The sequence below is a fragment of the Anopheles merus genome, chromosome 3L (assembly GCF_017562075.2).
Source record: "Anopheles merus strain MAF chromosome 3L, AmerM5.1, whole genome shotgun sequence".
NCBI classification, from domain to species: Eukaryota; Metazoa; Arthropoda; class Insecta; order Diptera; family Culicidae; genus Anopheles; species Anopheles merus.
In genome coordinates, this window is record NC_054085.1 from 34,897,543 (window position 1) to 34,919,375 (window position 21,833).

At 48.1% G+C, this 21,833-nt stretch overlaps 1 protein-coding gene across 4 annotated transcripts in view; it reads right to left on the bottom strand.

Moving 5' to 3' along the window:
* LOC121599662 (putative transcription factor SOX-15) overlaps window positions 1-21,833 on the bottom strand; it is a 52,552-nt gene that overhangs the window by 26,610 nt on the left and 4,109 nt on the right. Inside the window, exons 1-2 of one of the 4 annotated variants that reach the window (XM_041927648.1) lie at window positions 3,135-3,267; window positions 250-896 (exon numbers count right to left, since the gene is read on the bottom strand). In XM_041927648.1, coding sequence (XP_041783582.1) covers window positions 250-841 — 592 coding nt within the window. In that variant the 5' untranslated portion in view covers window positions 842-896; window positions 3,135-3,267. Of the gene's footprint in view, window positions 1-249; window positions 897-963; window positions 1,079-3,134; window positions 3,268-21,833 lie in introns of those variants that run through there. The other 3 variants (XM_041927647.1, XM_041927645.1, XM_041927644.1) reach the window with 3 other exon arrangements.

The following is a 21,833-nucleotide window of genomic DNA, read 5'->3' on the forward strand; positions in this document are numbered from 1 at the left end:
TGTGGATTCAGAGATATATTTCAACAAATTCTGAACTTATCATACATGAGTCAAACTCCTGAAGCACCATAACGCACCTTTAGGCTATAAATAACTACAGCCTTAATCCACCCAACCGCATAGATAACCCTACTAACCCTCCTGGCCAAAAGCACTGACCTACCCTCAGCCGCCCGATAAACTATTCCCGACCGACCACACGCCTCTTATCGCGTAATCCCCCCCGCACAAGAGCTTACTGGGACTTACCGAGCATTTTGCTGAGATCGGCATTGTGCAGATCTGGATTCTCGTCGGCCAGCTTCTTCCGCTCCACCTTGGCCCACACCATGAACGCATTCATCGGTCGCCGGATCCGGGCCTCCTTGGCGCTCTTGAGACCGCCGTGCGGTCCCAGCTTGCCCGCTCCGTGCGGTCCCCCGTACGCCTGGCGCTGGTGCAGCACACCGTAGTTGGAGGCGCAGAACTCGCTCTGATAAGGCCCAGCCGCGGTCAGTGCATATCCACCCCAGCCACCACCACCACCACCACCACCGCCCGGTTCGTCCTGCGGTAGGATCGTCGGCATCGGCACGTCCTGATGGTGGTACGGGCTGTACTGGCTCATTAGCGGCGAGCTGGACAGCAGCGGCGACTGGGACTGAAGCAGGGAAGCGTTCGAAGAGAGTAGCGGCGAATGGGACTGCATCAGGGGCGACGGCATCATCCCGTTGGTGCCACCGAGCATGCTAGGGCTTTGCGGGGCCATCATGCTGCCGTGCTGGGAGAGCGTGGATAGGGGCGAGCTGGCCGCTGCATTGTGTTGCTGTTGTTGTTGCTGCTGTTGCTGCTGCTGTTGCATTGGGTGGACATACTCGTCGTAGTTCCGATGGTAGCTCTGTTGGTGCTGAGGAGAGCTGAAAAGAACCAAGAAATACAAAATATTAGAGTTTCATCTCCAAATTCTCAAAAATGTCTACAAACTTAAAAGTCGTCGTTCCAATGTTTTGGAACTAACAGGGACTGCGGAAACAATGAAACGCAGTGAACCACAACCAAACCGCCTCAAACAAGAACGAACGGAAAGTACTGAACCGATTCCCGCGACATGTTAGCTTAACGATAAGCAACGATATGGGTCACACGGTAGGTGACGTCGCGCGTCAGTAGTAGTCGTGCTTACCGTTCCACCACTCCCCAACAGCGCTGGCAGAAGCTACGACCAAAGCGGGTTCGTTGTTTGCCTACTGGCTCGTACGCTTTATGCCTTTAGCAAACACACTAGCCCCGTCCGCTCCTCTAGATAACGCACCTAGGACCACCAACAGTGCCGACGAGAACAGTACCGCTCTTCCCCTTCACAACAACTACATGGTCTTACACGGCGATAGAGTTTCTCCTCAATTTGTCCACCCGGGGATCGATGGAGATGATCCTCACGACGGGATCATGATCCCGAGAATGTTACCCCAAGTTCCCAATGCCGGGAGGACTGAATCACGAGCACCGTTGGACATCGTGACAACCGACATATTAGCTTCCGCTGCAGCTGCATGTTACGGTATCGGTATATTGTTTCGATCGAACGAGCAAGAGCTGTAGATTTTACCGATACCTCAGCGCGCAACAAGATCAATTGGTTTGGATACTAATGGGAAGCATTTTGCCAATGATAATCCGAAACCAGAGCCTACGGAACAGTTAGACAAACTTATCCCTTTAAACACATATCACCTTACAGTACGCGATAACCCTTCTTTCGACATGTGTTGTACATGGCACGAGACATAATGTTATGCAAAAAGCTAGATAAAAATGCTTCTCCAAAAAACAGTCAACCCCTGCAAAAACGCTCCCAAACGATGAGGGAGGAGGGAAGCGGTACAACACTAAACATAAACACCACGCGACCACGCGCCAAACCAGACAACAATGCAATGCAAATCGAAACAATTTCACTCCCTCCACCATGAGAAGTGGATCATTCGCAAACCGGCCAACCAACCACCCACCCGGCATCCCATCGGGAGTCGACTTTGGAACTTTCAAGTTCACCGGGACCAACACCCGGTCCCGAATGTTTGGCCATTTGTTTGATCAGCTGGGCCGTGTGTTTGTGTGTGGGCTTTGTTCTCAAGCCCCCCGAGAGGTTGTTGCATCACCGGAAGCGTGTACAGTGAGAATTTCTCATCCAAATTATCTTCCCCCCGCCAATCGGAGGTTGCACGCTCCCTTACTTTTTAATATAGAGGGAGTCCTCAGATGCGCAGGGTATTGTTCTAGCAATCCACCGAGTTGCGAGGGAGACGGAGAAGAACAGCACCAAAGCGAATGAAAGATGTTGTGGTTCAAAGTTTACTATGGGCTACAATCTACTCTGTCCGTCACGACACCTGTCAGATTTCCAGGCTACGTTGACCCGAGCAGAGGGCATCAAATTGAATCGAAACCACCGCTGTGGGTGGTTCTTTCGCCCCTCTCTCCCAGGAATCTCGAGCAGAAATTTCGCACACGAAAATCCGTTCGAAATCGAAAGTCCAGCTGGTGGGTGACAATAGCGCCAATCCTGATGCCCTACCAACCTGTTGTTTCTTAGGCCTAGACACACCATTCAGGGGTAACTCTTCTAGTCTTCCGGTATCGGGTGGGTGACGATTTTGCAAAACAATAACACTCTGTCTGTAACCCACCTCCCTCTGGGACCCATCCTAGGAGGGCAGACGCAATGCGAGAGAGACAAAGATCAGCACTGCTTTCGGAGAACCCCGGACCCGGGCTTGGGTAATTTTAATACAATAATCAATTGTTCTCAGCCGGTCCCGGTCCAAAACATTCCCTGGACCGAGCTCCAAGACGCGAACACAGGGGGAGGTTGGCAGTCCCTTTGACACAACGTAGTAGTAGTGGTAGTAGCAGTAGTAGGAGCAGCAGCACCCCCACACCAAAACATTCTCACTGGGAGAGAGGGAAAGAAAACCGGGCCACTGGGACAATCCATCTGGTTTGCTGAATTTTCTTATATGGAAACACAAACAATGGATCAGCTGTGCAAAGGGGCGACACAATGAACTTGCCCGGTGCGCGTCTACGGTAGGGTAACCTGAGAAGGAAAAAGTTCGTCCTTGAGATCGGTAACCTTTGAATGCTCTACTCACTCACACAACGAGGGTAAAAACAAACGAGTTCTAAAGACTTCACGCGGGACAATGGGCAAACACTTTTTACGATGTGGTGGCTGACTTGGGATCTGGCGGGCCGGGAGTTTGACGCAGAGGAAGGCTGCTTTGTTTACATTGGTGGAGTGAAAATGACAATGGTTTTGGAGCGTCAGGTTGCTTGGATGTTGGAGAAATGGAGAGTGCATTTGACAAATTCCACGTCACATTCTCCGGGTTCTCCGGACGTATACATTACATTCTTCCATCAAAATTGGAGCTATAAAGTGAACATTCAACTGTTTTACATTTAAGACATTCCTCAAAACATTATTCAGGTTATTAACCGTCCCTAGTCTTCAAAACCTATTTAGTTCTCCAGTTTCACATGGTCAGATATTACTCTTGCTTTAGCGCATAATAAAACCCATGCTCTCACACAAAGAACAATATCACAGTGTCCAAAAAGCACGAGACTTCCCAGCTGAAGACATGAACATTTTGCAAAGTCGAAACTCCAAGAAGATGACGATACATGCCTTACGTCCTCCCAAATTCGTGGAACTCATGTTCGGATGTTTGCGCAAAATGCTCCAATGCATTGCCCGATTACCTAACCAGTAACAAAAACATTGTGTGCCATCTTTTTACATTTTGGAGGACTTGTATCGCATGCTGTTTTACTAATTCAACTTCCAAAAAAACCAACGCACGTCTTGATGACCCAGACGTGTCCGCCCCGTGTGTGGTAAGATAGCCGAAGATCACGCAGACCATAATTTACGCACAGACCGGGGACGCACGTTTCGGTTTTCGAGCTCTGGACACTGATCTCGCCCAAAGATGCTTAGGCATCTCGCTTTCATCTAGCTCTAGTCCTCCTGTACAAACCCCTACAGATACGCATCGACGCAACCCTTTCAGTATCTCCAAAATCGTGTCATCTTGTACGCACGAGCACGTGTCCGCGCTTCTGACCTCTCTCTGGAAGCGACGGAAATGCCTGCGCGTGTGCGAGAGTGAGAGTTGCCGCCGCGTTCGCAGAGTTAACGGTACGCCGAGTTAAGCGTTAAATGGCGCACGTGCCAGCACGTCCTGTTTGCCGCTGGTGGATATTGTTCGATTGCACACGACGACGACGTCGGCGACTCAAACACTGCCATCTTCGAATTTCGGACCAAGAGAGGCTTTTGTTTTTTATGACTCATTGCTTTCGCGACCGGTTTTGTCAACGTCCGGCGACACCGCCGTGTACCGAGTGTCAGTTCTGCCAGTTGTAGTCAAATTTTATGAGCTGTAAAAATCACCACACAACTTTGTGCATGTGGTTGAGTCCAAGGCACCAACAGAGGCCGTCCTCGTGAGCCTCCCGTAAATCATGTGTGCTTTACCGTACCATTGGCCTTATCGCTGGCGTCAAATGGCACCGGATCGTACTGCGTCTGGAAGGTGACAAATTTCACATCATCGATTATGATTGATTCGTCTCCAATGACGCGACCCCTTTGCAATCGAGCAGCAGAGCTAGCAAGGGAGTGCGATCGTTCTATCATGACGGATCCGGCTTGGACTTCTGACCTTCTTCAGAGGGCGGTGGTTGGAAAATCCGCCTCAGCCATGATTGATGAAGTGAACGAGCTTGTCTTCGTTACATCTTGGAAGCAATGTCTTCATCTACTTCAGTACGGAAATTAAAGAGGGATTAAGTGGCTCAAAGTGATTGGAGTATGACCAGGAAGCAGTGACATTAGAAAAATAGGCAGGAAATAATACATCACCGTTCATTCACGAGCTGAGCCGTAATCCAAAACATCCTGGTGTGTGTATCTCAAGTAGCTCCAATGAACTTTCCGTTTTATTAAATTGACTCCCGGTGTTCTGTTCGATCTGGGTACAACTTTATTGAGACGAACCAGACCCATGATCCCATCGCACGCAACCGCCCCGTAGCCAAACTGAGACGATATATTGAAGCGTCTATGAAGAGACGCATGCTACCGAACGGGACTTCATGGCAAACGGTCCTTCTCGGAAACCATCCCGGTGTCGGTTCCGCATGAGCGTGCCTTTGGAAAAGACTCGACCTCGCGTCAACACCTCGTCGTACCTCTTCGGTGTGGCGATCTCGAGCCCAGAAAGATCGACAACGCTAGATAAGCGGTCCGGTCGCCGTGCCAGAGGTCGCGCGGCAAGCAGTGAGCGCGCGCGAGAATCGGTACGTCGAATCCATCAACGGTGGATGGAGCGGATCACCGAAATCTGCCCTTTTGTCGCCGACGGACAAGATTCCGTCCCGGCGATAGGATGCGCTACAAATCATCCCGTTTTTTCCTCGCTCCTATTTCCTACCAACCCGTTCTTTTGCCGCAGTGCCTAGGAAAACGGGTTCACTTTTTCTGTAGACATCGGCGGCACTCAGTTTCAGCTGTTTCTGCACCGCAACAACCATAAACTATTCCGGTAGAATGTATTTTTTCGGTAAAAATTTCAACTTCAAGCGACCGGGCGGGGTTTTGGCAGCGGGTCCAGTCCAAGGACACCATCAAAGACATTTAGCAGGGATATTACGGCGCTTTATGGTGGTCATTTCGTGCCCGTTTTGAATGTCGGAGAACGACAACGACACAGTGAAACAAGCAAAAAAAACAGCTAAAAGATCAAGGAACCTTACCGATTTTGAATCGACAGTGCTTGCTCTCGGTTGGGGGTTACAGAAGAACTTCATGTTCCTTTGGGCTTAAGCTCTGTGCGGAAGGTTCATGCTGGCATTAGGCACTTCTGCCCAGTCGTGGGGGAACACATCACTGTACTGTACTGTAAGTTAGAGCGTATTCTAGATCCATATCTTACCACGGGGTCCGGAGACTTGTACGGGGCTGGAGATCTTGTACCGCGCGTTCGCCGAGCTTCTTCAGCAATGCCCGAAGCTGGGCTGCAGCTCCACAGGACAAGTCACAGTTGTGTAAAAGTCGTGACATTCGACGCCACGCACTGACACACAGAGCGCGACACGACCAACACCGCCGTGGACCGTGGAGCGTCCGGAGCAACACATTTAGTTTAATGTAAACTGGTTATGTTCTCGTTCTCTGGAAGGCTCGTTTTATCTCCAACCCGCGGTAGATATATATTTTGGAAGTAATGATATTTGAAATAGTTATGATCCACCCCCCGACGTAAGATCTTTCGATCTCAGCACGCTGAAATTAACTTTAACGTTGTTATGGTTTTACAAGAGACGACAGCGACAGCCCAAGCCGACGTGAACTCCCGTGTGCCAGTTCATCGCCATTTGGTTGATTAATATGCCGACCGTGCGGTACGGAGTGACTCCAAAACGACAAACCGTAGACATAACAGTACCAGAATCAAAGAGCATTATGAAGAGAAAAAAAAACAAACAAACAAAACTTCAACAACCAGCAGGCTTCCGACGCATCTCGATCGAAAAATCGCAATATTCGCCGCGTCAGGTCCCCAGGGTAGACTCGAATATCTTCACATACCCCCGGCTGGTCAATATCCGTCGTCCCAAATACGTTGCATCCTCACTCTCTCTCTCGCTCACATGAAGACACTTAAACGAGCGTGTGTGTCCAGCAAAAATTAAAACCTCATCGACTGATTGGTATTAGCTGATATCGGACGCGTGAGGAGGTCTTCATTCTCCGTGTTGTTTCTTCAACCAACTTTCCGACTGTGTGTGTGTGTGTCTTCATGGCGCCTGTCGTAAGTTGGCAGGTTTACACGATGTCGATCGTGTATGGTGTTAAATAATGTTACCTCAATCACTGCCAGACCAGACAAAAAAAAATCCGTGTCAAACTGCCTGTTATCACGTGTTCCGCCCTCGGGAATATTTTCGACAAATGTTGTGTTTACTTGTTCAATATTTCTTTTGCCGCCGTGTTGTCCATGTTGTTCGATAGTGGTTTTTTGTTCCTACGTCCCAACCCCCCACACAGACCTGCTTGCTCGATCGATCGCTCAAAAGTCTGCACACTTAGCGTAGGACAAAAACATCGAATCACGTTGTCACAGCAACGGCAATGACAAATGTCAATCTCGCCAACCCTTCCGGACCACAGGTCGGGACAGGCGACTAAATCGATGACAATCAAACTGCGCACCAACACACACGCTCACACACACACAAAAACGGCGACGCGAGTAGATAATCGTGTCCAGCGAAGGGGACGAAAAAGTTCGCCCAGTCGGGGTGATTATCGGTAAATGGTGACATTTCGGGCGGCTTTTTTATTGTTGTGGTTTTTGCTTCCATCCTGCCTTCATCCTTCCACGCAAACAAAAAAGTAACACACTCATTTTCGTGTTGTTATGAGCTGTTATCGTGTGGCAAGTGGCGACGCTCATTTCACGGCTCGGCGTGTGTGATAAATTTTCATGAGAGGGACTCCCCGCTACGCTTCTGTTTTGCTGCTGGGTTTTTTTTGCCTCGCAGCAGCCAGCTGTGAAATAGTAATCACTGTTAAATTAGGTGCTAAAACCGTGTCAACAAACCCTCTCCCTCGAAGGGAGAAGGGAACGTCTATCTTCTCTCCCCTCACATTCATTATCGGTACTGTTCCGATTGGATTGCTTGGACTAAATTGACCACAACCGACAGCCTCTGCCCGGTCTTTATCGGTCTGCGGGTCCAGTTCCGGGCGTCCATCCATGAAAACAGTCGAGACCTCGGGGGAGACATAAATCACACATGACTTCAAGCGTCTCCTTCAGGCCGCTGATTGTGGGTTTCGTGCAATCGTGTACACACGACGATCATCTTCTCGCCCAGCAGCAGCTCCTCCACACCGTTTATCCGTTTATCACCCTCTCTCAAACTGTGAAGGGGCTTCCGGCTCCCCTCCAAGACACGGGATATTGAGTGGCCGATTTTCACGGCCCCGTGACGCCGCTGATAGGTGACTCTGCGGGCAACCCGTTTAATGTCACTATTTATGGACCTTAAGATTTTCGGTCCAGTGCACGGGAAGATAGCATACCGGAGCATCATAGCTCGTACGGCACACACGAAGCATGGCAGAACCAACGTCTGACACCCATTCCGGGGGGAAGAGGGCATGGAAATCTTTGTCATTAATTTTGTTTTCGTACACCATTACCACTGTTATTATGATGTTTTCAGTTTATCATAAATTACGCGCGTACGCGGAAAAACTGCTGCGGTAGGGTGTGATTTCCGTCTTGCGGCCACGTCGCCACGAGCCCATAGTGCGCCGGCGGAGCAACAAAGGACGGCGGCTTTGGCTGTGCTTGGGCGACCATGCGGGGTCCGGCGCGATGTTCTCTCTCCCGGAAAGCTAGGGGCCTTTTTTTGCTGACCCTCCGTCATGTGCTGTTGCATTCGTTTTCATCATCATCGTGTCGGATGGGGAATTTTACTCTTTTTGGAACGTTTTTTGCGCTGCGGAAATGAAGCACATTCCATTCTAGATAGTTAGATAGGCTGGTATAGTGGAGTCATCAGGTAAAGAGTCATGTTAAGTGGTGTTAATTTTGTAATTTGGTAACTATTTCGGTTGCGTAGGGTAATGATTATTGAGCAAATTACAACACATGGCACGAAGATTACAAAAATAATGTTGGTAAAGTAAATCCATGTTTAAAATATTTTACTTTTTTATAATTGAAACGACATCCAAACAAACAGCTTTTCGTCAATTCATGAAATGTCATTCACAACATTATCATGCAGTTTCAAATGCTGAGTAAAACTGTCTACTAACATAACATCGTGAGACTCGTCTGTTGGTATAACAGGTAGCGCTCAGATCTAGGACACGCCCAGTCTAAGTTCAACATCTCATTCAAACCTATCTTTTCTCCCATGTACGAGAATATGGTTTTCCTGCTATACACGATAAATCTGTGTACCCCTTTCTCCGTATATCCAAGCTACTGGTAAACCAAAACCCGAACCACAGTGTTGGCAAAGCCCTTAGATAAGTAAAAACACTCCCGATTCTATCGTAGGAAACGGTATTTCATTTTTACCTTCGCGTATCATCACCCTTCATCTTACAATTTCATTTCGATGATGTTACAAATTTTCCACATGCTTTGCCACATAAATAATACAGCTCCAACCGGTGGGACTATGCCTTAAAATATGCATCAGATATTGCATCCAAACAGCTGTTCCCCGCTGACACACAAGGGGCCGTATGATTTATGCACTGGCCCATCAACCATCAAATCGGATATTAGGAAACACTACCACGAGAGTAGAGGCACACACACTTTGCTCACTTTGTTGCTGCTGGTCACGATTCCATCCCTCCCACTACGAGTCCATTGGCAGTAGAGTGAAGCGGACCCCGGTGCCGTTCAATCTCCATCCAGTGGTTTAGTTTTCCTTCTCCCCCCGAGCATGTGTTTCTGAGGCGGTGCCCTACCGGCGATTTTCGGACCACACCTTCACGGACACGCATCACTCCCGTTCGATGGGTGGATGAGGGAAGACTTTTCCTTCACGCACCGGTGATGGCGCACTCGGTGACGCTTGCGTCCCAAAGCGTCCGATTTGGCAGCTCCAACCATCGAAGCAAACTGATTTCAGCATGCCTCTACTACTGCGGCCCACTCACACGTACAAACACATCTTTTAATTTCTTTCCACCCTGATGCACCACTAAACGTCCGAATTGGTCGAACCGTTTCAATCCGTGTGGGTGAGGCACTGTTTCCAACATTTTTTTTTTCGCTCCACCCACTCCCATCATCGCCCAGAGGTCAGCCGCGGGGCAAGCGTTTTGCAAATGAAAATGCAAATTGTACGAGGCAGAGAAGTAAATAGTTTTATTTTTCCTTCGCTTCTCACTGCCTCCACTGCTCTCATGGAAGCAGCCTTCGTATAGTAAAACGATTTTAATTATGTCGAAATACCGTACAAATACACACACTGCAGCTGTTGCTAAGGTAACGTGCGAGCCAGAGCGATGTGCTAGAACTGTGCCAAGGTAGATAGATGATCGGTTGCTGTGGAAGGTGCAAGATCTAGTGCTAAACTCGTATGGAACGCATCAAGCGCATCAACAGGTGGGATGGTCTTAGACGAACATGCGTGCAACGGATACAAAGATGGTTATATAATTGATAAAAGCCTGAAGTTGAGCGAAAACAGTTCTAATAGATATTTGCGATACACCTTAAAGTCTTATTTGAAGTCGTATTTGCTTTAAAAAATCTATTGAACTAACAAAAATAACTGCTATTTCTAAAAATGTCAAGCATTTCCTGGTCACAGCACCAAAGCTGATTCGATCAGTCACTGCCGCGAACATTAATTTCGATTTCTCACCTCACCAATTCGCATCGCATTCGCAACAACGCTCACAATAGACCGCTACCGGGCTACCCCATACGCTGACCGGGGCTGCTGGGGCCGGATTCTAATCTCTGGGCGGCATCAGCCGCCGTACAAAAACCCCTGCTAAACCGGAGCGAACCCCAAAGCCGATTGTCCAATCGTCACCGTTAGAAGTTTGCTTGCCTGCTACCACACGAACAGCTAACAACAGCCGCCAGCAACAATTCGCGCAACAATTCACCAGCCCCGTTCTCTCATTCTGCTGGTCCTAAGGTTGGATTGGCAATGTGCAACGGTGCAACAGTGCAGGGCCACAAACAAGGGCCGGAAAATGAATGGCATTAGGTGGACGATTAATTAAAAGGAAGCATGATTGACAAATGGAACGAACTTCGTGGCCGTTGTTTCTCCCTTTTTTTGCTAAACGACATGTGTGTGTGAGATTAATGCACCTTTGCGCTGCAGTTAGGGTGGGAGTGATCGAGGCAGGAAGTCGATCTTTTGTCATATGGGTGTTTTATAATGCATTTGAGGATTGATTCAGTTGGCGGTTTTTTGTCCCTGTCTGGCAGCTCGTTTGTCTATCGCTGGAAGGCTTTAATGGCAACGATTCATTGAGGCTAGTGATTCGTTTCATTTGTCTGGCGCACGGTTTAAAGGTAGGAAATTAAATTGTAAAACCAAGATTTTTTTTAAAAATATAATCAAAAAGTTCTCTGTTTCAACCGAGTAACAAATCATATTACAAACAAATTAAATCTACTCGTCAATTACAACTGCAGCTCACCAACAACACCCTTGGCCAACCAATCGCAGCCCCTGAGAACCGCAACCGAACCGATCGGTCAATTAAAGCACAGCCAAATGACAAGCACAACACACTTCCACAAACCGGCAACGCGTCTCCTGCTGCGTGCGAAATGCTCGACTTTTTCCTATCGGTGCGCGGAATGAAATAATGGAACGCCCCAGGGGGAACGCGCGTTGGCTTTCCCATAATGGAGAGGGAAAACAACAAATATTCGCTACCAGAACTCGCAGCGGGACGTCACCGACTGCGCTAGAGGCTTTTTCGGAGCAGTAAAATAATAGTAAAACTGGAGGGGTGTGTGTGTGCATGTGGAAAGAACCCCTTCCTAATTACGCCTCAACCTCTCAAGTACCTTCGATGGGACTTTGCCATTCCCGAATGCGTAGCATCGTGCAAAATGGCGTCCGTTAGTAAAGCGCTGTCTGAAAGCTTGAGGTCAAAAGGTTACGATAAGATTTTGTTCGCGATTTCTCGCCCGGCGCGGTTGTCGTCAGCTGTCAGCTTCCTTGCCGTTCATAACATATGCGACATCGCGCGGATGCATTCTGGAGGGAACTCTGGTGACCATTGTTTATCGACATTGTTCTCAACAACGTCCAAACATTTCCCTATCGGAAGAAGCGTATGGAGGGAAGCAACGAAAGGCCAAAAACAACAAACCCTGGGCCAGTTCCACTCTCCGCGCCGGAAACAATACCATTCGAGGGAAATAATGAACGGCGGAGTGATTTTTTTGTTTAATTTCAACGCTTCGGGGTCCTAAAACTGTCCAGCTGCCGCTACCAATCGTCACAATTATTCGCGTGCGCGATTCCAACATCGAGATGCTCTCAAATCGATCGGTAACGATTCATTTCACCCCATCGGCGCAAGAGTGCTAGAGGTGTGCACTTAATTTTGTACCCCCTTCGAGCTCAATCACATTTCTGCCGAGTGTAGACCGAGAGTGAGATTAGCGCCACACACTGTTTGAGGTCCACTCGAGCCGGGCCGAAGAAACCGCGAACGTGAGCTCGATGGAAAGAGATTCCTCGGCCGGGATTCCTTTATTGATTGCAACCGCCGGCTTATGGCGCAAGAGGCACTAAGGCTCTGAGGTTACTGATATTGATTCTGCTTTTGAAGTGCGTCGATTCTATCGATTGCCGCGCGTCAAGTGATGAGGAAACTTATCGGGCTTGAAGATTTGCTATCGATATGCTTCCGGTAGAGCTATCTACCACGACGGTGGGGTTGTTTATTACCGTGAGAAAACGAACCTAGAAACGATTGAACTTGGGAAGTATTTCTTCGGTTGTTTTCGCGCTTCGTCTGGAGTATCTTCAAGATGTTGGGATATTGGAATATTGGAAAGAAGTCGTTGCCTAAAAGTTTTTGGAAACATTCAGCAAATGACGCTTTATTGTAGCTCTCGTGTTTTCTGTAATTCTTCTCGATCCTCCTAACTACGTCATCGAAAAGTAAATACTATATACCTGTAACCCTCCAAATCAAACAACTACAAGCTTCATTGATCATTGGCCACTTGAACGGAGCAAACAGCATTTTACCGAACCATTCCTGTTCACCCGAGGGCAGCTGAAACCGGTAAGGATTTCAGACACAGCAGTAGCAACAGACACCACGAATAAGAAAGAAAGGCGACAACAAGCACCAGCAACAGCAGCAGCAGCAAAAGTTGGACAGGACAGAAGAAAAAAAAGCAACCCAACACACCAAAAAAGGGCACCCAGGCTCCCATTTCTCAAACGGACGGCGGGGTGTCAGGGACCGGGGGCACGGATGGAAAGATGCAAAAAGAAAAGGAGTAGCCAATATCTGCCCTGACATCCGAAGGATATATGTCACACGGCATTGATTTATGCTCGCGCAACAGCCGACTCCTTGCCGCGGTCCGGACCGATTCTCCGGTCCGACGTATGGGATATGTATATGCATGGATGCGCACATCTACATACTCACCGTGGCAGCTCCAACGATGCCCACAAACATCCACCCAAAGCTCTGAAAGGACCCCGAAGGAATCGACATCGAGCGTTGCGTATGCGCTTTTGGCGTTTGCCGCCACCGTACGAACGCTAGCACAGATCGTACAGCAAACGGAGACGGAGATGGTGATGATAGTGGGAGACGCAAAATCACGATGACACAACGGTGTTCCCGCTTGTAGCCGGGGGAGGATGGTGGAGATTTGTGTGTTCAAAGGAGATTACAGAATGGAAGCCGCTTCTTGGCTTCAGCCCGACAAACTCTTTTCACCCAGCAGCAGAGCGGAGAAGCGACAGGCAGGGATGATGGGACAGCGGTTCCTGAACATAATAAGAAGGCAATAAGCATACACCAAGCCCCCGAACGGTGGGCACAGAGTGGACCGTGGAGGAGGCTAGAATGCGCGCACGATTATTTGAATTGCCAATAAGCGAAATGGTCGCAACGCGTGCGCACACTCGCGATCCCCTTGCTTTCTTGCTCTTTCTTTCTTTGGTATTCTCTTTCCGCTTCCAACAGGGATGCAAGAGCTCCACCCGGAGGGGTTCCCCTTTTTTGGTGGAGAAAGATCGCAATCGCCCAACGGACACACCGAACACTGTACCGCACCACATTGGTAGGGGGTGCGGGAGCCAGGGGCAACCAGATCGCTGCTCGATCGACCAAAAACCTGCGATGATCCTGATCCTGATGGTGCTCTTTCGTCCTTCCAGCCGTCGATCGGCAAAAGACTTGCCCAGAAGATACAAACAAAAAGCGACTGGGCAAAGAAAATTTTTATGCTACAGTTTTTCCTCCTCTTTTTTGTTCCCTTCGTGTGTGTGTGTGTTGTTTGTTTTTACTGTTCAGTTTTCCTCTTTTGCTTTTTATGCTCAATACCTTTTTTTGTTGCTCTGTTTATTGTTGCTTTACGGTTTATCTCCAACGAAAAAACTGAGTATTTCTGTTACATTTTTTGCCTTCGTTTTATTTCTTCTCTTGAAACACCCTCCCTCTTTTAGTGCTCCGTTCTTTATGCGCCCACAGGATTTTCTAGTTCTGCCCCGAGCACCACGGACACACTGAAGTACGGTGACAACGGTGTGCCGGTTTTTTTGTTGTGTCTCTTCTCTCTTTCATTTGATATGCTCGTTTGCCGCAAAATTATGGACGATGTTGGAGTCGGGAGGCGCAGATTTTATGCTGATTTTATGTGTATATGTGTATGTGTGTGTGTGCGTGCGCGGCATTGCGTTCAAAAGAGGAGACTGGAGGAAAGGGCGGTCAAAATATGCGCAAAATCCTGTGCGGCGTTCAGGTTTCCCCACGCCCAGCCCTTTTGGTAGGTAGTCCACGGTGCAAAGGAAATCGGTTGATCCCTTGAGCTTAAGGTTCGAGATCGGCCCCACATCCGTAGGATCCATCGATACCAGGAAGGGGCCGTGGACGTGACGTGATATGTATATGCTACATATTTCAGTGATTGGAGGTGGAATCGGAACAGACAACGGGCGGGACCAATTCCAAATCTAGACGAGATTTATGGTGATACGGGACAGCGATCGAACCGGCAGCAACAGCAGCAGCAGGCCGTTATGTGTCCGTCGTCGAGAGGGTGACGAGATCGAGAGAATGTCCACGCGGCACAGCTTGTTCCCGCTGGACTGTTTATTAGCTGTGGTCCTCCAAGTTCCAAGAGACCGGCGAAGCGTAGACGGCTGTGGTTTATACGTTTGCATTTCAAGAATTGCTTAGAACTACGCTCCCCCCAAAACATTGGCTCGATTCTTGGACCGTAGAGGTAGAATGCCGACAAAGGTTCTCCCGAAACGATTTAAGGTTCTCCTACGGCCAACTTCTAACGGGGAGTTGGCTGTTTTTGGGGGTTAATGCGGCGTTTGTGTGATTCTTGTGAAAAGTAAACAACACAAAGATCCCGAGCCCTGGCGTAAAGATATGGCAACGTTGCTCGGTCGTCTCATTTGACTGCGTTCTACGGGGATTACGGTTGGTCCTGGTGGGCCCACACGTCCACCCCTATGCGATCGTCGTCACCTTCAAATGTCTCGGACACGCTCAGCTGACTCCCCCGTGTGTCGTCCGTGCCTGTCTTCTTGCATGCGGGTCACAAAGAAGCACAACCAAAGAACAACCTGCCACGACTAGGGGTCATCGTGCATGCACACAGACAACCAGCAAGGGAAGAAGAGGTCGCCCCGTCTTGCTCGAAAAGCCGGACGACCCATCCATCCGGGTTTCCCGTTTTCGCGTGAGACGCACTACGCACCGCACACAGCAAAAGCAGCAGCAGCAGCAGACTGGCAGCGAAGTCTCTCGTACCGCATCACCAAGCGCACCTTCACGGACTCATTTCCGATCGCTATTAACACTTCCGGTGGAGGTATTCGTGCTTGTGTGCTGTCGATCAGGTACGATAGAGAAAATACCTAAGCAACTATGCAAAGCGGACACACCGAGCGACAACAGCGGAGAGAACAGCACTTGCATAATGGGGGGAAAAAGGGTGGAAGTCAACATTCTACCACGTACCGATCGTCGTACGTACGTTATTGCCTTCGAGGTGTTGGAAGATATCGCTGGTCTGATGATAATACCACGATGATGTTTGAGCCAACTTGTTGGAGTGTTTTTATCACCTCTCTCTCCCGTGGTTCGTATCGCTAACACACCGAGAGATTGATGGGTGTTGCCTCCGATGGTGCCTTGGACGACTATCAGCAGTGTAGAAGAAATACGATAATGTGAGCAGATTTACATACACTTCAATCACTTCCGATATTCCGTAGCCTTAGGTTGTTATTCATCATAAAGTCACAAATATCTTCGATTTTCAAAATTCAAGTTCACATGCACCTCGGTCCGCATGCCTGTGTGTGCATCGTTGAAGAGTGTTTTTGTTATTATTTCTCCAATCATCTTATCGGCAAACTCCTTCCACAGTCTATCCACACAACGAGCGAGCTGAAGTGTTTCTCCACACTTCTTGTCACCAAAGAAATTGCGGCCCCGTCTCGATCGCTCTTAATAAACCTTCTCGGGCTCGCCCATATCAGCACCAATCCACCGGCCATCGAGGGGATTTATTTTGAGCCAAGGATTAACCCTGCACTGCACTTCAATCGATTGGCAGCCCATTTGGACGTTGGAGTGCCACCGCTGGCACCGGACGTCTAATCACGGTTCGGTCCTAAAATATCTCCGCACGCCACCAGCTGCCTAGAGGAGCTATCGAGTGCACGGGAATGATTTATGACCACATAAAAAAGCCGGTGATGGTCTGCGAGCCGCCTGATAGTAGCGCCTCGTGGTATGATTACCTGATATCTGCCGTCCGTGACGTCACAAGCATTACGTCCGGTCGGGTGACCAATTCAAACTCGCCAAGGAATGTAAACAGCTCTTCCAAAGCGTCAAGAAGACACTGGCACCGAAAAATAAAGAACAGGAGAGAGCGAGGCCTTAACGGTCACAAACAGATAAAGATCTCACTTCGGAATGTCATTTTATCGATGCGACACACGTGTTATCGATGTCATTAAGCAATTGCGGCGGCAATTGCAACCGAATCCGATCTTGCCGATGCTGGAACGTTGAGAAGGCGATCCAAGCGAAAAGAGAAGCAATCGCTGTGGGGAATTTAAAAGGAGTAAGCTCCAGAAATAGCGATCAATCATGCGATATTCCGAGAGTGAATGTGAGGCAAGGACGGGACAAAATGCATGAAGGTATTTGCTGAGGTTAGGTAGTGTAAAACATTCTTTATATGTGTTTTGTTTTACAGATCTTGCTACATTTTCTCTTATTTTACAGAAATTTAACGTAGCTTTAACACTCTTATAAATGCACAAAACAAGTTACAAAGATCACATTGAAAGCTCCCTCCCAAAGATTCCAAAGTAGTTCTTTGGCTCACGCAAGTAAAGGGGTAGAAAAAGGTAGAGGAGCGTCACTTTTGAACGCCCGCTCCCCCTTTTGGGCATGTCGTCATCCTCAAAGTGCCGTCAACCGGAACGGAAATGGTCAAAACCAAACCCACCCGGGGTGCTATGCCAGCAGCAGCAGCAGCACAGTCGAGCCCATTCGTGCGGAAGAGAGCCAAAGTGCGAGTCATCGTGGTATGTAAAACAGGGGAGCAAACAGCTTGAAATGGGACCAAACTACTAGTGGAGCTAGTGGAAAGTGGTTGTAGGATGCTTCTTCTTGTATTGCACAACTACACGATACTTTGATTTTATATGTTCGTGTAGATCATACACAAGACAGGCAAAATTAATACAAATGAATCGTAAAGACGTATAAAGGATGAATAAACGAGTTTTTTTTTGTAGTGCACAATCAACACGCGCTCTAACCGAGTAGAACTAATAATAATGCATAATTTGCCCGTTCTTTAAGCTCACCCAGAATGGGAATAATTTTACAACAAGCGCAATCGAAATCTAGCTATATGCTTCCCCTACCATCATCATCATCATCATCAAACATGGAGTAATCTTCCCCGGGCGGGAAAGGGATGTGTCTGTGACGCATCGCTTCACCTTCAAAATGCCACTGCGCAACTGCCCTACGTCTCCGAGCGAATGAAGGAGACAATCTAATTTACGCCTACCTATAAATTGTCCAAAATAATAGCACCGAGCAAGAACATGAAACTAGAGTCTGCAAAAAAAAGCAATAGGAAACATGTCACTTCATAAAAGACCGAAAAAGAAAAACAAGCCCCATGGCCCAGGCGCGCCTCAACGGACTGCTAAACTTCTGCCGACGAAATTGCTCCATTACCTCGGCTTTGAGCGTTTCGATGAGCCAAAATGTGAGGTTTTTTTTTTGCTTGCCAAAGGGGTTGCACAGATCACGGTTCCCTTCCACGCGGGATTAAATTGAGTGAAACACTTTCAATTTTGTGTTTTTTCCTCTTGTGCACATGCCAGCAAGCCAATGGCCTCCCGGTCCAACTCCCAACTGGTAAAGGACAATTAATTTATACCGAACCCTCCGCAACAGCCGCCTACAATTTTCGACGAGACGGGCAGCAAAATGAAGAAGAAAAAAAAGCGGGGACACTGTACTCATCTGCATGTCGGGTAATCACAATCCAGCCTGGCGAGTCTGGTTTGCTCGTTAGAGTGACAGCCGAAGCGCGTCCTGCCTATTTTTTGTGTTGGTGGCAAACAAGAGAACACAGGGTCGTCAGCACCACGTCGGTGCTGTTTGGGTTCCCGCCTCCCCTCCCAGTAGCAGCGGTATCCTTGTACTCTACGATGTAGCTGAACTCGAGCAAACACACGCAGCAATCATCTAACTATGAAGCGATTAGGTTTGCCACGCAACTGTGACAAACTGCCGAAGCAGAGCTAATGCTCGCCCACACACACACACACACACACACACACACACACACACACACACACACACACACACACACACACACAGGCAGCCTCAGTAGGGGTAATCGTTTTAATAGTAAAAGTGAGAAAGTTTTACCACTTACCATCGGTAAGAGAGTGCAGTGTGTCGTTTCTGCGACGCATTTCAAGGGTAGCGACGGTTTTTTTTTGAGAATGGTTGTGAAGTGAAAGTTTGCGCCAGTGCTTGTGCAGCAAAATCGTTTTGTCTTTAACCTGCACTAATGGGTGCATAATGGATGATGGTGGCGTTACTTAAGCTGGGCGATGTGACGTGACTAGAGCTGGATGCATGTTAGATGCAGCGAATAGACTTTGAAGGTGAACTAAAGCACAATGCTGTGTGCATAGCAAACTTCTCCGAAGCGGATATCTTGTTAGTTTGCATAGCAACCTGTTGCTGATTGCTTGATCCTCAGTAGGATATTCTACGCTATGTTTCCAAAGATACTTGGGAGTTTGCAGGGTTTGTTGCCCTCAAAATAGAAAATTGTGCCACAGTTTGAATGTGACGTTAAGTCACATAACATTCATCACAAAAGCAAGACAAGGCAATCCGACATAATTTTACTAAGATTTGTGAAAAGAATCCATTATTCTGAGTTAGGGAGCAAGAAACTCTATACGTAACATATGCAGATAACTCCATATCGAAAAAGGACTTGTCAAAGCAATCGAAAGGGTAATCATTAGCTGAAAATGACCGAAAATTTGCATATACTGCGAGTAAACTGAGGTTGGTCCTTCGAGCCGGATTATCATTGCAATCCCCACAAAATCGCTTAAAGCACAATATTCTTTGCTTATTTCCTTCCAATGTAACATTACAGCATCCAAGCTGTACTTTCTACACTCACACATTCTTTCTCATTTCAAGTATTAGAATCACAGCTGCGGGCATTCCTTCCGTCGCTCAGAAACTCCCCTCTCGAGCCAGATAACCTTCGTTACGCATGATTTACTTATCTAGCGAGAAGCAATTTCAGCTTAAAATAACCTCCCCACCTCGCATCCCTGCCACTGCACACTATTAGAACGACAGCCACAATCGGGCGGCGGAATGCTCGACTACACATGTCACCTTCGGAGAGGGCAAAGCATAAAACTCCACGGGCCCGCGAAAGGCTTCCTTTCCCTGCTGCCATTCCGGTGGCAGTGACGTTATCGAGCGCCACCACCCGAGCAGCCGCGCGACGCATTGAAGGCGCATGTACTTTTAAAATACCGACAAGATTGACTACGCTTGCTCGCGGGTGTACACCCCTTTAAAGGGGTACTGCCTCGGTGGGGCCTAATCTCGTACGGCTCGCCGGGAGCTACTGAGAGCCAGCAGCCACACATGAGCGAGAGGAAGAAAAAAAAGGCTGGCAAAAGTTGGTAGCCTTCCCCCCCCCCACTTGTGGCCGGTTGAGCATTTGGCTGATCAAAGAAAGCACTTAAGTTATTAAAATTATTATCAACGTCCTATAATCTTTGCTTCCTCCGTTCCGCATTGCATGCTGCATCGTCTTTCCCATCGCCTTCGAGGGTGTGTGTTTGCAAGGTGCGGGTTTTAGCTTCTTTTGGGATGCTGCCGTTTGCATCCTTTCCGATCGTACCTAGTTGTGTGTTTTAGTTTTTTTGCCTTTCTTGTCGTTGATTTTTTTTTTGTTCTTCGCTCAAACCCTTCAGTTATTATCAGCCGTACGGGAGTACGTTGTCTTGTGTGTGTGTGTGATTTTGGGCTTCTGCTAGGGTTTATTTTTTCTTTCGCTCTTTTCATACCCAATCTCGAGTGTTTTAAGCTTGTCTTACTTTGTGCACTTTACTGTACTGCAACTGGTTTTGCAACTTTTCTGCCGCATTTTTTGCGTTCGGTTGGTTTTGTTTTTTCATCTCCCGTTTTTATGTTTGTTTTCTATGCTTGTTGGTTAATGTGTTTACTTCTCTTCTTCTTTTTTGTTTGCTTCTCTTTTATTCAATCATTTTTTGTTGCTGATCCTCCTCTTTAGTCACCTCTATGGTAGCGTTTTTATTGATGCTCTTTCACCGCGCGGCTGCTTTCTTCTTGTGCGAGCGCTCGCGCGTGTTTTGAGATACAGCGCTAATATCTAGTTTTGCGATCCAATTAAAATCCTTCGGAGGGTTTCGTGAGCGTTTGTGTGTGTATGTGTGTGATGGTGCAAGTAATTGGTGCATTTTTTTTTGTTCCTTTGCTCTTTCTTCATTCATTTATCCCTCAGTGTAGCTTCACTCACCTCTGACTCCCCCAATAGAGGAAGGAAAAAAGGGGGATATTGGTATAACAAACAGCTCGGCCGATCCGCGGAAGCCGCGAAACTTGTTGCCAAGATCGCGAAAGATCGCACCGCTTAGAGCTGGAGCGCTGGAGGAGTGGAACGGGTGGTCGCAAGTGACGACAACTGGACGCCCTTCGGATAAATGTTTCCCTCTCAATCTCACTCCCTCACTCTAGCTCGGCGGGAAGAGAAGGCTAAAGCGTAGGGAGAAAAAAAGCGTGCGCTTATCCAAATATGGACACGAGCTTACAACCTTCCCTTTAAAGCGCGGCAAACCGCGCATAAACACACGGACACACAGCGTTCGATAAGCTTAAAATCGTCGTCGTCGTCGTCGTCGGCGGCGGCGGCAGTATTAAATCGGGCGTGCGTCTCTCGATCCCCTTTTTCGTTCCGTTTGCTTATCCTATCTCCAAAGTGTTCTTCACCAGCGTTCAACCGCGTCCTCTTTTTTGCAACCTGAAATCGCGCTTATTCTGTGCAATTACTGGTTCACTTTATAAATTAAAAGCGAGCAAAATGAAATCTCGCGACGTGTGGGAATTTTTCGGTTCAATTCCTTGGCTGGCTTGGCTGGAAAATAGAAACGCGCGATATTTTCTTTACTTATTAATTATTAGTGTGTGTGTGTGTGTGTGTGTGTGTGTGTGTTAAGTCGGGGTTTTGTATCATACGCTATCTGCTCCTGGGGAAGACGCACCCGGAGGGATAGCCAAAAAAGGGGCAACAATCATTGTATATGCAACAAGGAGAAAAATTAACAGGGACAGTAGGGAAAAAAGGCGTAAAGAGCGAACTCTGGAAGTAAACGTGCGAATGGGATGCATCTTAATTAACGTCACTCGCCAACAAACTCCGACTGGTGGGGGTTCGTCTCTTGCT